The sequence below is a fragment of the Mustela nigripes genome, chromosome 4, assembly GCF_022355385.1.
Source record: "Mustela nigripes isolate SB6536 chromosome 4, MUSNIG.SB6536, whole genome shotgun sequence".
Lineage (NCBI taxonomy): Eukaryota > Metazoa > Chordata > Mammalia > Carnivora > Mustelidae > Mustela > Mustela nigripes.
The window spans coordinates 21,589,531-21,604,477 of record NC_081560.1 but is presented as its reverse complement, the minus strand read 5'-3'; the positions used below and the strand labels follow the sequence as shown (position 1 = coordinate 21,604,477).

General features: G+C 46.3%; 1 protein-coding gene across 1 annotated transcript in view; it reads right to left on the bottom strand.

Moving 5' to 3' along the window:
- Positions 1-400: 400 nt before the first annotated feature.
- Positions 401-14,947, bottom strand: part of COPG2 (COPI coat complex subunit gamma 2) — a 111,442-nt gene continuing 96,895 nt past the window's right edge. The window contains exons 21-24 of the mRNA XM_059396398.1: positions 2,674-2,771; positions 1,792-1,930; positions 1,459-1,557; positions 401-1,011 (exon numbers count right to left, since the gene is read on the bottom strand). Coding sequence (XP_059252381.1) covers positions 881-1,011; positions 1,459-1,557; positions 1,792-1,930; positions 2,674-2,771 — 467 coding nt within the window. The 3' untranslated portion in view covers positions 401-880. The remainder of the gene's footprint in view (positions 1,012-1,458; positions 1,558-1,791; positions 1,931-2,673; positions 2,772-14,947) is intronic.

The following is a 14,947-nucleotide window of genomic DNA, read 5'->3' as shown; positions in this document are numbered from 1 at the left end:
ATTTACAGAAGTTCCTAAAATCACAGGATACTAAGGACCAGTAGCATCTGTGCCAGAGATACACTGTTATTAGCTAATTCTGACAGCGAATAACAGTCTGACTCTTCATACCTCAGTGCTTTGAGGCATGTCCCTCCTGAGCTGGAGGGGAGGGGACCGTTGTATAGTCCAGGTTACCGAACCGAACATACAGAGATTCCTTGTCTGATGACTGCTTAACTTAACTTCTCATTGGTCGTCTCAGAGAGACTTCCTCTTGTAGCTCAGTAATTCCTGTACTTTCCACACAGGAAAGTTCTAGAAACTTTAAGAACAAATTCTGAAAGACCTATGAGCAAACGGTGCTGAAATTTTTTTTAAGCCACAGCTTCACTGTCTTAGTCGAAACAGGAGAATTAAGTGATTATTTTAGATTTTTTTTTTTATTAGCAACTTCAAGTATAACTGAAACTGGAATAAGTGTTTATTTTCTATTAATAAAAATGAATTTTGACAAAAGTGGATTCTCGCTTCCCCTCCCCCGCCACCCCTCTGGGATAAAAGCTTTCCAACATTGTCAGGAGCTTTCAGACGCACATTAAATTAAAGACTATAATGAGGTTTAAGCAGCTGGGGTACAGGATAGTATTTGATTTGCAAGATCACCCAAAGCTGTACTGTCATACCAAAGTTGACCAAGTATAATTTTTTAAAAAAGGAAAAAAAATTTACATGCACGAGGACAGATATTTGCTTGATCTGCTGGCTCAGGGCCAAGTATTTAATTTGCTTCTCCAAAGCCATTAATCTTTAAAAGTATGATTCTGGGAAATTCATGCCACTAGCCTAAAAGCCCACTGACAATGAAGTATGCATTGACATCATCTTGTCCAGTAAAAATTTATCCAACAGAAGCTAAGATAACATCTACAGGTGTTCCCTCTTTGCTTCTGACAGTCACCTGCATGGTCACTCCATCCGCTAAGGCCAGCCTGGACCTCACCAATAAGTCATAGCCACCTCTGTACACACCTGAGAGAGAAAAGCAAGGAAAACTAGGTTAGAACTCAAAACAAGCTCTGAATAATGAAATACGTCATGCTCTGCCTGCATTTCCTTTCTATTATTTTAGTTTAGCTTTTCTAGAGATCTGTGTTTATGGTGAGAACTGAATCCTGTGTACAAAATGTTAATCTTTTGTATTCTCATGATACCAGGCACATAGAAGGTATTCAGTAGTACTGGTCTGGAGTACTCAGAGGCAGTAAATGGTGGCGTTGGTATGTGGGAGTGATTCAAGGGTCTCAGGTCAAACTTACCTCTTCAAAGAACAGCCTAAGGATAGCCTGTGAATAACTGAGCAGCTAAAACAAACTATTCACACTGACAGGGCTGTAAATTACAACCCCTGTGATGCCTGTGCACACCCGTTCCTATTTTGCAACCATACAAAGGGGGAATCTGATGGAAGTTTCTTACCTGCCAGATAGAGGGAATGGGAATTCTTGTTCTCAGGTACTTTGTCCGACCTCTCACAGGGCTGCATGCCCAGAAATGTGATGATGTTGTTGACAGCTTCTGTGTTGAGGGGACAGATGCAACAGTATCAGGAAAGTTCAGCCTAGGGGTCTGCCTCTGTCCCAGCAGGTGCTGAGGGGGGAAGCCACCAGACTAGAACCCGGCTGACTCAGTTAGATGATGAAGACAGCAAAATGGTTTATGAAATATGTAAAGAAAAGAGACAACTCTGGAATAATAAATACGTCCATTAGGTTTCATCCTGCAATACACAGATGGCAAAACTGTTCTCACCTTCGAGAGTTTTGGTAGAACTGAGGGCAAAGGTCTCCTCCTTCTCAAAGGTGTCTCCCACCTCTTCCCAGGCAGCAGCAAAATTCGGCTTCAGGACTTTCTGAATGTGGTCAGACACGGTCACTTCAAGATCTTCCAGCTAGGGGGTAACGAGCAGGGCTCAGTAAAGGAGAGTCCTCAGGACGCCATGAGGACAGAAGGGACTGGTCAGAATGGTTTTACCATTTGGTATGCTCTCCTTTGCAGGAGACTAGGAAAAACTTGACCACCCAAGTAGTCTAAGTTCTGTGGTCTAGATAAATCTAACGATGTAGGACTTAGCAAAGGAAAGCAGAAAACAGGACATCTGGCAAGAGCTACATTCAGATCAACATGCGTAACCCTGGGGTATAAAGTGGTCTTGCTGCCACACCTAACCTTCGCGTTCAAGGCCACGCTGGTCTTCTGAACATCACCTTCACTAATAGCCTGATCCCTACTAAACTTTTCCCTATATTCTGTGAAGCTTCTCAGTCCGTGATGTAGCTACGTTAGAAGTAAACTAAATGCTGCTAAACAAAAACAGAAAAAAACGCAATACTTGAAATAAAACTCATTGATCTCCATGAAAATCATGTAATTGTTTCATCTCTTAATTATCCCCATTATAAAGACATCAAAGCGTGAGTTCTGTTTCACTCAGTCATTAAGTGGCACATCCCAGTTCTCTTTGGCATGACACACTCCTCTTAGAGAGGAGGCTCTGTCCAGGTCCTCCTCAGCTGTGGTTGGTGGGAAACTAAAGCCCCCTCCGTGCATGTCCCATGTCGCCAGCATGTTTCCTGCAGGCAGCAGTCACTCGGTGTCAGAGGCAGTGTTGGGGTTGGCGGGGGGCAGACTCACCACATACTCATCATCATAGCCCTCCTCGGCCGGAACCCCAGTGTCAGGGTCGCAGTCCCGGACCGTGAACTTCATGGTGCAGCTAAAGGTGGCTGTAACTGGGCAAGAAACAGCAGGCGAGCCTGGGTCAGGGCCAGTGCAGGCACAAAGCCTGCAGAGTCCCGGCTGCCCATGGTGGGCGCAGCTGTGCAAAATGACTCTAAAACCCATCCCCCACCATGGGTTAGAATAGCACAGAAAAGACAACATGGGCAACACTGCTTCCATATTTGCATAAAGCAAGCAGCCCAGGAGAGACCTTTGGGGGCTTTTTGCCATGCTTGTCAAGAGTACATGTTGAAAAATATAAGAACCATTACTTTTAGGAGCTGACAAAGGAAAAAAAAAAAAACCATACAGGTCATTAAATTAACACTAAGTACTTCAAGAATCTCAGTATCAATATTTTATCTTTAGATTGTGGACTGACAGTGGGTCCACAGGCCAGGCCACCAGAGTGAATGTGCTTTATGTCAGCTTTCAACCTGCAGTAAGCAGGTCAGTAGTGAGGTTCTGGCATTGGTAGAGTCAGTGTCTTAGAATGGAAAAACAAGTGAGCCTTATTGTTTGGGGATGAATGGTAGAATAAGAAAGAAATGGAAATCGGGGGATACATTTTTGGAAAGGGAAGTCTTCGTGAAGAGATTTTCTGAACGGATGGAAGGCAGGCATTTATTAAGTCTGGATGTTTTAGAAAAGGCATTTAGGGTCAGGTACAAAACATACTAGACACTGGGGGGTAAGAGAGTTATCTGGGGGATAGGAAGGACAGGAAAAGAACAGATTCTGATGTAAAGACCATATAAGACATGCTGGGTAGTGGGACTTCCATCTGCTCAGTCTCAAGTTTAAGCTCCCTCCTCCCTCCCTCCCTCTTTCCAGTCAAGTATGTGGTAAATGTCAGTACATGTTGACATCAGACATGTACACATTAGATCTAATGTGTCAGATCTTTGGGTAAAAAGATGACTGAGACATGACTTCTGTCTCAGCAGACTGTCTAGGAGTTAAATAGGTGTGTGTGTGGGGGGGGGGGCAGATATCTGCCTGTACTTGTGACACTACAACTCCATGCCATAGATTCTGTAAGTTGGAATAGAGGGCGGTGAGGGAGTGCAGGATTAACAGCTGGGGGAAATCAAAATATTTGAAAGAATGTAACAGCTTAACAGGATCTCAAAGGATGCAAAAGAGATTGGGCAAGTAAGCAGTGGAAGGTACACACAAAAAAGGAAAGCCACCAGAAGGGCCATGGGGTAAGTGGAAATGAGAAGAGATGCTAAGACATAGCGTGCTGAAGCGAATTTGTTTAGGAACAAATTTGAATACCTTGTATTTCAAATGAAAGAGACCAGGTATTTTCTAACAGGCTCTGGTTTGCGGAGGCAGTCAAGAGACTGGAATATTAGAAATCACTAAAGCCACCCGTGGGAATCCTATACAAAACAGGTTATGAGTTTGGAGAGCAAACGAATTTAACAGAATACCTTGAGAACGGATGACAGTAGTGGGTTGTGCCACGTAGGACAGAGTGTACCTGTTAAGACTAGAGAATTTTACTTCAGTGCAACAGGGGGTTGGTCAAAGAATGATCGTGGTTAAATTAGTGTAGGGTTTTCTGCAGGAAAGAAAGGGAAGAAGAAAGAAAGAAGTGGAAGTTAACAGACCTAAAATGGGTCAGTTGAAGTATTCAGACAAAGAGAGGAGATACGGGATTATGGCAGGGACAAAGGTCATGATCAAGTAAGAATGAGGAGCAGGATAGACATTGGGTAATGCAAGAGTATGTGAATCCCATTTGGTTCTGAGTAAGCAGGGAGGCTACAGGCAAATGGGCAAGAGGAATAGGAGACAACTGGGAACAGGGCTAGACCATAACCTGGGGCAAACTGGTTGAATTTTAGGTATAAGTAAGGACCTAAGACACTTAATGTGTAGGTAAGTGATCCAGAAACAGATTAAGATAGCAAACAGAAATAGTATTAGAATGTTTCGAAATGTTTATGACAAATTTTTAAGTAAATGGTTTGGCTGATAGAAGGAGAGGTTACAGGGCATCTAAGGTGAACTCCAGCAAAACCACTGGTACCAATCTATGGATGTTGCCAGAAAGGATGGCTAACACTGGGTGATGAGCGAGGGGGTGAGGAGGCCCTTTCTTGGCAAGAGAACAATATTGAATCCATTGCCATAACAAAGATGAGAATTCCATGAATGAAGCCAGGCAAATAACCAGAGGGAGTAAGGGCAGAATGCCCTGGAGAGCTACATTAAAATTCCTCTCAGAAGAGGCTTGTCTTAAGAGAACTGACTGAAATGAGAGGTAGCTACTGAGCAGACCTGTGTTGAAAGAACACAAATTAGAGAAAAGACAGACGCTGGAAACGAAGCCAGGAGAGAGACGTGGGGGTCAGGCCGGGCACAGCACACGCAGCAGGGAGTTGCCAGGTCTCAGCCACCAGAGGGGAGACTGATTAAATAAGACATGCGGCTATGAGAACATTCCAGAAAACTTTGTTGAAATAATTTAAAGGCTATGGCCAGTGGGGCCGAAATTAGAAAGGGGTAGAAGGGCTAGATGTAAAACGCCAACTACAGCAGTCCGTGCAGGTCCGGACTGCACCGAACAGGAACGGCTGCCGTACACAGCGTGTGGGAAGACTGACGCCACTCGAGGAGTGAGTGCCAAACCCGAGGAGCAAATACCCACCAGGAAAGAGTGCTGAATCCCCAGGAATGCTCTGCACGTGGCTGGAGGGCTGCTGAAAGAGAAGGTTTTCTCTAGGACAAATGTAGGGGAAAAGGAGGAAAGGTACAGAAAAAGCAGCATTAAGTTGCTCTCAGATGGGAAGGAGTCACTAAGGAATGACGTAACGGCTGCCAGGATGGGGCGTCATTCCTGGGCCGTAAGTCTAAGTCGTGACGCAGTATGGAGAAACTGGAAGCAGAGAAAAGGAAACACAGTAGTGGAAGACCCACAAGGCAGAGCAGGTGAGGGATGAAGGAGGTCTAGGATGGGGCATCCTGTGAGAGCTTTAAACAGGTCACTGGTTACGTTTTGGGTGTTTTGTGGAGAAGTATTAAAAAGTGTGAGGAGCAAGGACTTCAGTCAGAGGCAGGGGTGGACCAGCTCTTGGGGCCCCCATTTGGAGGGAAATTGGGAGTTGAAGGACTTGGGTGATAGGGAAGTTAATGAAAAGCTATCGCTGGTGTCTTTAGAGATCCCGGTCTTGACTTAGTAGTGTGCACGGAGGTGGTCTGTCCGGAGAAGAGCTTACTGTGCCGTGGGGAACGGCTGAAGAGGATGAGGGAGCACATCTGAAGAGAAGTGTCTGGCACCGATGCCTTCTGTCAAGATGGGGCAAGTAAAGGAGGCTGGGTGAGGTGTCCCACCTTACTTTGTGAAGTGCCGTTAAAGTTGGTTGCTCTTTGAAGCTACCTGCCATGTAAGGCTTGATTAAAAGTGACAGTTCCTGGGCTGACTGGTATGAAAATAGCATGGAGGAGAAGAGCGAGAAGCTGGAGGCCAGAAGCCAAGAAGGGAGGGCACTTGAGGTGTGGAGTGAACTAGAACGTGCGAGGAGGGAAGGACACAAAAGATCAGGACGAGGGCGCTGGGAGGCCGCAGAGCTGACAGGAAGCAGAGAGCTGTGAGCAAAGCTAGATTACAACCAAAGGAGAGAGTGTGTGGAGAGGAAGTGGCTGATAAGAAGTGGTGTCACGAAGGAGTGCCATGTGGGACTCTCCCTTGAAGCCACAGTGTGACCAACAGAGTGAAAGGTTAAAGAGCCTAGGGTGGATGGATGTCAGCCACGGTGAGGGGCAGGAGTCCTGTGAAAGCTGGGGTTGAATGGAGGGGCCAAGTGCACGTGGCAGAGCAGGGACAGAACAAGGAAGAGGAACAAGGCAACAGCCAAACCCATGAGAGATGATACCAAGAAGGGAGCCGACCAGACAAGCAGCTCTGTAGGTAATGGAGATGCTCATTTGGGGTCAACCCTGGCAAAGAGTGGGAGAGCTTGCGGAAGAGGTGGGGGCGCCTGAAGATCAGCAGGTTTGGGGAGGAAGGCTATGGTGCCGTGCCTGGGGCAAAGATGACATGAGAAAGGAGAGCGGTGGAGATTGCACCAAGGGAGGGCTGTGGGCGGAGCAGTGGGGAGCAGGGGGAGTGGCAGGGACAGAGAAGGGGAAGAATAAAGTCCCCCAGAGTGGGAAATCCCGTAAGATCTTGTAAGAGGTCTGTCTGGTTTGTTAAATGTTGGGTCTTTTTTTTTTTTTTTTTTTTTTTTTACAGATTTTATTTATTTATTTGACAGAGAGAAATCACAAGTAGATGGAGAGGCAGGCAGAGAGAGAGAGAGAGGGAAGCAGGCTCGCCGCTGAGCAGGGAGCCCGATGCGGGACTCGATCTCAGGACCCTGAGATCATGACCTGAGCCGAAGGCAGCAGCTTAACCCACTGAGCCACCCAGGCGCCCTTAAATGTTGGGTCTTAAAGCCAAACTGAAAGCAGTATATAGGGCCTGAAGGGGACTGGCTGTTCTAGTGAGGGGGACTGGAAGGACAAGGATGGAGATGCCCCTGGTACAAAGCGAGGACAGCACGTGGACCCCGGATTGCTGTGTGAGTAGTGTGTCTGCAGCAGGGAGGACAAGTATTGGGCGACGAGTGTCCAGAGGTCATGGTGGGAACCCAACTTGAGTAGAACTCTGTTACTTCTCTGTACAGGTGGTAGATGAAATTCTACTGTGTGGAATAAAGACATGTCAGGGCAAGCAACCGAAGGGATACAGATAACTGTCACGTGAGCGCCACACTGAAGTCACCCTAGAATTTACTGTCAAGCGGAGATGTTTTGCTAGTGGGGAGAGAACCTGGTGGAGAGCTGTTGAGGAGGAGGCCATGCCTGAGGGGCGGGGGGTGGTACTCAAGAGAAGGCAGCTTATTTCTTTAGGGCAGGACAGGTAATAGGAGACAGGAATGGGAGAGTGACATTACAGTTGCCCCCAGATTAAAAGGTCACCTGAAGAATGTCGGGTATTGACTGGAAAGAGAAGGCCCCACACTTGGGCCAGAGGTGCGGGGTGGTGGCGGGGAAGAGGGGTTAAGGTCAAGACGAGCAGTGTGGAGAGAGCAACTCTCAGGAGCCGGCGTGGTACTAAGAAAAACCATGTGCACCACGCAGTCCCCCAGAATGGGGACCCCGCCGGCAACAAGGAAGGGCCTCACTGGCCTAATATGTTGGGCATAAGGCCACACCGCAGGGACTCATGCGTGTACTGGGAGAGAAAGAAAGGCCTGCAAAATAATGGAAGTCGGAAGTAGACTCGGTCTTGATGCCTCGGTGGGAAATTTTTAATGAAGGGACTCGGCTGAGGGGAGTGTTTAGAGCAGTGCTTCCTAACACGTGTGCTTCAGCCCCGCCTGAGCCGCTGAGTCTGTCTTAACGAGCTGCAGTTTGAGAACCACTGCTCTAGAGGAAGGCAGATGAGCCATTCTGATGAGTCTTGCTAGCAGCCTGTCATGTGAGCACCCGCTGACAGAGAGGCAACTGGGGGGACTGTACGAAAGGACAGGGGATACGGAGGGAAGGAAGGTTAGAATAGGGCAAGGGGCCCCGTGACTCATGCTAGGGCAGGGAGCTTGCAGGAGAGTAACCGGGCCAAGGGGAAGGTCGCCGAAGAGGGCTGGAGTGAGGGACACGGGGATGTGCAGGGTAGGGACTCTGTAGAATAGTTTTACGTTAACCCAGTCATGACCACTGAAGAAAGAAAGGCGGGGGGTATGGCTACACACAGGTGAGGAAAAGGAGCTGTTCAGGAGGCCCTGCGGAAGGGGAGGGGAGAGCGGCCACAGCGGACGGACCTGCGGTCCAGGCCACAGTCTGAACAGTGAGGGCTGCATCGGAGGTGTTGGTTTATCCAGAAGGGAGTCTGAATCTGTGGGAATGGTAAGTGCGTTCGTAGTCTCTGCATGGAAGAAGGATGCTGAATAGAAGGTGGTTTTTATGAGGCAAAAATCAAGAAAAAGGAGTAAAACACAGTTAAAACTGCCATCAGATAAGAAGATAAACCACTGAATACTGACATGGAAATGGTCCCTGACGCTAACTGGAAGTATATGGCACCACACGCGGGCCAAAGGTCATGATGGAAAAGGAAGGAGACTGGTTAGTTGCTCTCTCAGGGAAGGGCTTGTCTAAAAAACAGACACTTGGTTTTGAGTGAGGGAGTGGGGACCCGAGGGGAGGGAACCTCCAAAGGTCATCACTCCCCACTCTGAAAGGTTAAGATGCACAGGGGATACTGGAAAGAATGTACTTTAACAGGATGTTAAAGACATGCTCGGGAATTAAGGAGATGCTAGGATTTGCAGAAAGTGAGAGAAGCAACCGAGGAGACTTGCATGAACGAAGAGCAAGAGACGGAGGCCGGGAACAATAAGGAGAGGGATGCGTGGGTTATGCAAGGCTGCAAAATGTACAGGTAGAAAAATAAATACGGAAGGGCATTAGAGAGGGCCAAATGGGAACTTGAGGAAATGGGAGTTGGACATTTGTCAGATTTGTGTATTAACAAGGAGAGAGAGTGAGGTAAGAAGGTGGTGGAGTCGGACTTGGTGGAGTCTCAAGAGAAAATACCTCAAGCAATATATATATTGCTCTCCAGGATGCTTTGCTGGAAAGATCCTGGAGGTAGCATGTCTGCTCAATATAAAAGGTCAAATAGGCTGAGAGGCATGGCCATAAAAGGCAAACCAGTAGCAGGAATACTATGGATGTTTATGCTGAACTGAGAGGAAGAGAGGATGCGGTGATGAGTGTAGGACACCAGGGAGATGGCAGTGGGTTGAGCAGCGAGCACCCGACATCTGTGTCCTGAAGAGCCAGTGGAAATCTGGAAGAAGGAGATGGAAGTAGGCGGTAGCTGGAAGGAGGGACCCAGAAGCTTGGGCAGCATGTTTCTCTGGGGTGAGGTACAGTACGAGGAGAGGAATGGAAGAGCAAAGCGAAGATTGCTGCAGATGTGAAGGAAGGGTTTGAGAAGCAGCCAGTTCTTGAAGGCTGATGGGCTAGGCACATGCTTAGACCAGGGTTGGGATGGAATAAGAAGCGGGAGAGGGTTTGTGAGCGGAGAAAAGGACCACTGTATGAGTTAGAGAAGACTTAGTAAATGGAGTGGCAAAAATGCAGACCAGGTTTAAGGGACTTTGATTAAGATGAATTCTAAAAAGATGTTGCTAGCAATCTTAGAATACATCGGGATTGACCAGTCAGGGAGTGTGGGTGAATGGTTTGTAGACAAGATTATGTGTATTTCTTGAGTGGTTAGAAATCATAAGGGACATAAAGCTTAGTTGCGTACCCATTGTTAGGGTACACTGCAGGGCGGTGGTACACATGATGTGAGGTGTTGTGTGGTCAGTATCGGTGATGTGACAGCTGGAGGGGTAGTTAAGATATGCAGAGCATAACAAAATACAAAAGAAGAAAGGAGTTAAGTAATGGGCACATTAATGAATTTGAGCAGTTTCCCAGTAGTCAGAGTGACAAGAGGGCAAATAAGATGTGGATTAAAGAAACCCAGAATGGAGAAATCTGTCTGGTCTTAGAAGAGGTCTAATTGGTTAAAATATTTGGTGTTAAAGGCTGCAATGAATGGTGTACATAATAAGTTAAAGGCCTGCATATGGACAGAAGTCAGGAAGCAGATTAACTCTTGAAGTCTTGATGGGAGAAATTTTTTAAAGAATATGTGTGTGGTGTGTATATATATGTGTGTGTGTGTGTGTGTGTGTGTGTGTGTGTGTGTGTATATGTGTGTATGTGTGTGTGTCTATACACACATACATGTATTTAAAATCCTCAAGGATAGCATTACATGTTATTGAAGGAGACAAATATCTATTAAAATGATAAATATAGAAGCATCAGATTACATAGTGAGGGAGAAGAAAGTGATTCTGAAGTGGTACAGAGGAAATCTTAATTATATATGTAATGTTTTATTTCTCTTAAAAAAACCACAAAGACAACTTAGGATATAAAGGAGTGGGGTGGTAGGTGTGTGGATGTGGGAGGGATGGAATAATTTTCACGGAAAGACCGGACATGAATAGTTAGGGGGCAAGCTCAGGAGGAATCTTGATGCAAAGCCATCGATGGCGACCTGTTTGTCCAATGGGAGTGCGCAGCGGGAGGGGTGCGGTGAGAGCCTGGTCTGTGTTCGGTAAGCAGCACGGGGGGATCTTTAAGGGAGAATACCTCAAGAGAAAAAGAACGGCTCCCTCACTATGATCAGAGATGGAAGCTGAAAATGTGACAGATGTTAATAAGCTATGACGGAGCAAATAATCATAGGAAATTAAGAAGTCGTTGAAGTATGGGTGTTAAAATTTGCTCAGAAATTAAGGTATCACGTCAGAACTGGCTGAAAGTGTGAGAAACTACTGAGACATGTATTTAAAAAGAGAGAGAAGGAAGAAGTAGAGAAGAACTGAGGCGGGAATCTGAGAAGAGGGAGCGGGAGATCTAGGCTCGGTGCAGAGCAGGAGGTCTTGCGGAACGGCAAACAAGGAAGGGCAGGAAAGGCCAGCACGGGGAGCGCGCAGAGAGTCAGAACTGGAAGTTCAGTGTAGAGTCGCATGTTAACTCAGATGATCAGATTAGCAGGAAAGAGGTTGGGATGTGGCTTACATAAGAACTGGAATATGATGTGTTGCTACCAGAAGGCTTTGTTGGAAAAAGATGGGAAGCCATCGGTGTTGTCAATAGAACGAGAAGCTAGAGAGAGATTAAATGGGATGGACATAAAATGGGCCACAGTGGGGAGCTTCGGGCAGTGCAGGCTGCATGGAAGGTGCAAACAGACTCCATACAGAGTGTAGGAAATAAGGAAGATCCAAGAATTCAGCCTGTGCTGAGTATCAAAACTGTAGAGGAGGCGGTTAGGTTCCCTGGAATGATCCAGCTGAAAGGCGGAGGAATGAGGGAGGGAACGTAGGGTGTTTGCAGCAGCAGGAGAAAGGGAAAATGGAGAAAAGATCAGAAGAGCAATGTTCAGGCTGCCTGCAGATGGAACACTTATTTGCAAAGTCCTACTGATGGGAGAAATGGCTGTTGCTGCCTATGTGCGCCCAAGGTCATGACCGAATGAATACAAAGGAAAAGAGGATGGCACGTGAGCGCAGAGGCAGGGTAGGAATTAAGAGAGCACCGGAAAAAAGGACACGGCAGCAAGACACAACAGGTGTGAATGAAAGAAACAGCAGCTGTCCCATCTTAGAACTGGGTCTGGAATGGGAGAGGCTCCGGGGCCTGAGGAACAGCAGGAGCTGGGTGGGCTGGCTCCTGAAGTCTCCGCTTATTTATGACTCAGTGATTGCTTCCTGGGAAAGGTTAGGAGGAGATGGACTAAGAAAAACCCTGATAAGCCATTGGTGGAAACCTTAAAAACATCCCCACTGACTTTTTAGGAGGTGTGGATTGAGTACTTGTTCTGTCAAACAAATGAATGCTTATGGGTTGAGGAGTGGTGGGCACTCACAGTGAATGCTTAAGATCTGGTAGGGCAGATACTCAAAAGAAATTATGGAAGACTCACCTGGGAGTGATGTTAAATTTGCTGAGAAGTTAAGGAATTGTGTAAGGACTGGCTGAAAGCGGGAGAAGCAACTGAAAAGATGTGTGTAAAACGAGAAGAAAGAGGAAGGGAGAGAAGATGCTGGTTAGAGGGGAGGTATGACTTAGGCTGGGTTTGGGATGTGCAGGGTTCAAAATGGCAAATACCACATAGACCAGAATGAGGGACGCAGGTGTCATCTACCAGATAACTACACACATTATCAAAGTGCTTGTTACCATGAAGTTTTTACCTCTATATCCCTCCCCATGTGCTTGCAAAACCACAGTAAGTCAGCATTATTTTTTGCACACAAGGGTGTTCAGACTAGTATGTGTTTGCTGGGGTTGAAGCTCTTCTGCTAATAGGCTTGCTTCCTATGCTCAAAGTTTTTCAATGTGTTGTGCGTTGTTTCCATCACTTTCCCTACAAAATGCGTGGAACAACTCAAGCAATTCGCCAGTTGGTAAGTAAATGTTCCAAAAAGTTTCTTTTTTATATATTTCACTTAAAAAATGTACATGACTTTGTTATTTATCTTGAAAGCCTTTCATTATTCCTCGCAGCGTAAAAGGAGAATGCACTTACGGACGGTCTTTTATCTTAGCATGGGAGCACTGTATACTGCACACAAACACGTACACTAAGGAATGAATTATATGTTAAGTAATTATGTAGTTGTCCTTTAAAATGGTTTATACTATAAGAAATACTTGAAAGTTCTTGTAATAATATTTTTGTGATGGTTGAGAAAATAGGTTGGATTTTTTTTTAAAGGGAGATGTGAAGGGCTTTTTCAAATTTAAAATAGAGCAACGTAAGCATTTACTAACAAAAATTGTTACTCAGCATACTTTAAGCCAAGGATAATGAAAATTGCTTATACTTACAAAGCAGGTAAGTCAGGAAGAGAACTGTGTGGTAAGGCAGTTCTCAAAAGAAGAGAGAGAGGAGTAAAATGAGCTGTATGTTTACGCAACAAAGTGTGGCTGACAAAGAGAAGGGTTAGGGACGGGTCCCATCAAGTGGGCTTAAAAGGAGGAGAGTGGCAGGGATCCTACCAAGGAATAAATAGAAGCGAAAGCCAGTTAGCAAAATCTGCAGGAAAGAAGAAATACGGAACCAGATAGAGCAGTGGATGCAGAATACAAAGAGGAGCCAAAGGGAGTTACTAGTGAGTGGAGGAGAATGATACATGCTCAGTATATAAGCGGTTAATAAAAGATAAAATTGGGGAGGGGTACCAAGAAAGTGGGTGGAAAAGCAAAACGTACCTTCAAGTGGGGAAGGTCATGTGCAGAAGGACATACCGAGGCAAGGTTTGGCACTGTACCAGAAGCTAATAGAACGAGGAAGAACACAGATGATGGAAACTAAGTAAACAAGCACTGGATGAAGTAGCCCTTGTTTCCAAGTAACTAGAGCGAATATAAGGGGAAGATCTTCCAGTAAGGAGATGCAGAAGCATGAGGGGAGTGGAAGTAGTGCACGCATCAAGGAAGCAGATACAGGATTACAGGTGGGCGGAAGGTACAGAAGGGCATGAAGGCAGGGTGGAAAGAAGTCAGAAGGCATGCAGGCATTAGAGTGGCATGTGTGCAAAAGGCAAAGGGGAAAAGAGAGATCAAGCTGCGTGTTTAATCCGGTTCCAAACAAAGGAGGGGGAAAGAGGTTAAGAAATGGGTCAAAAGGGACTCAGAGGTCATAGGGGAAAAGGGTGTCATGGAAGGGCACTGAGAAGTACACATTCGTACCTAGAAAGGGCATTGGACGTGATGAGAAGAGCGGTACTGGGCAGATTACGGGCCAGGGGTGGGAGGGCAGGGAGAGGCAGGCATGGGGGCGCTATGCAGAAATGGGCGGATGGGACTAGAAGAGTCTCCTATTCGCTTTCTCTCAGGGACAAAAGTATCCTCAGTAATAATGGAAATCAAAGAGGAACAAAAGTTGCATGACTTACTACTATATGCAGAGACCATGAAAAAGTGAGAGTACAGTAACACTAGTGCATGATAGAGAAAACAGTCAAGAGTGACTAAAGGTGGTTGGACAGTGAATCTTGCAAAACTTATCACAGTATGGAAATTAAGGAGCTATGAAGGGTAAATGAAGGAAGAGAAAATGTCCGTGGGAACAAGATGGAAATCTGGTGAGGGAGCTTAGAGTGTGTTTATCTTTTTGGAGCTGAGTTCAAGCTAGGCTCCAGTTATCAACAAGATCTAGAAGAGAAAGAAACAAAGGGTCCGGGAAAGAGAGCGGAGTAGAGGGACGCGGGGTGGGAGGAAGAGCAGAGGAGCGCCTGCAGAGCGGCGGCGCGGACAGAATGAGACTGCAGTAGATTTCCAAAGGTCTGTCGGAGAAAAGCAGTAAGCACTTTGAAAACCAGTAAAATTAAACACTGGAATGAATGAGGCATGGAATAGGATATTAAGTAAAAAGAAAAGTCAGACTCAAGAATGACTCTTGATGACGAGGGAAGACAAATCCAAGAAATAAAAAAGTATAACTGTAAAGTAGCCTAGGCTTTGGGGCCCATCTGTGTCAGAGAGTAAATACAGGGGGGGACGCGGGGGATCCAAGGGCAGAGAGCCGGCCCGTGTCAGCCGCTGGGGCGGT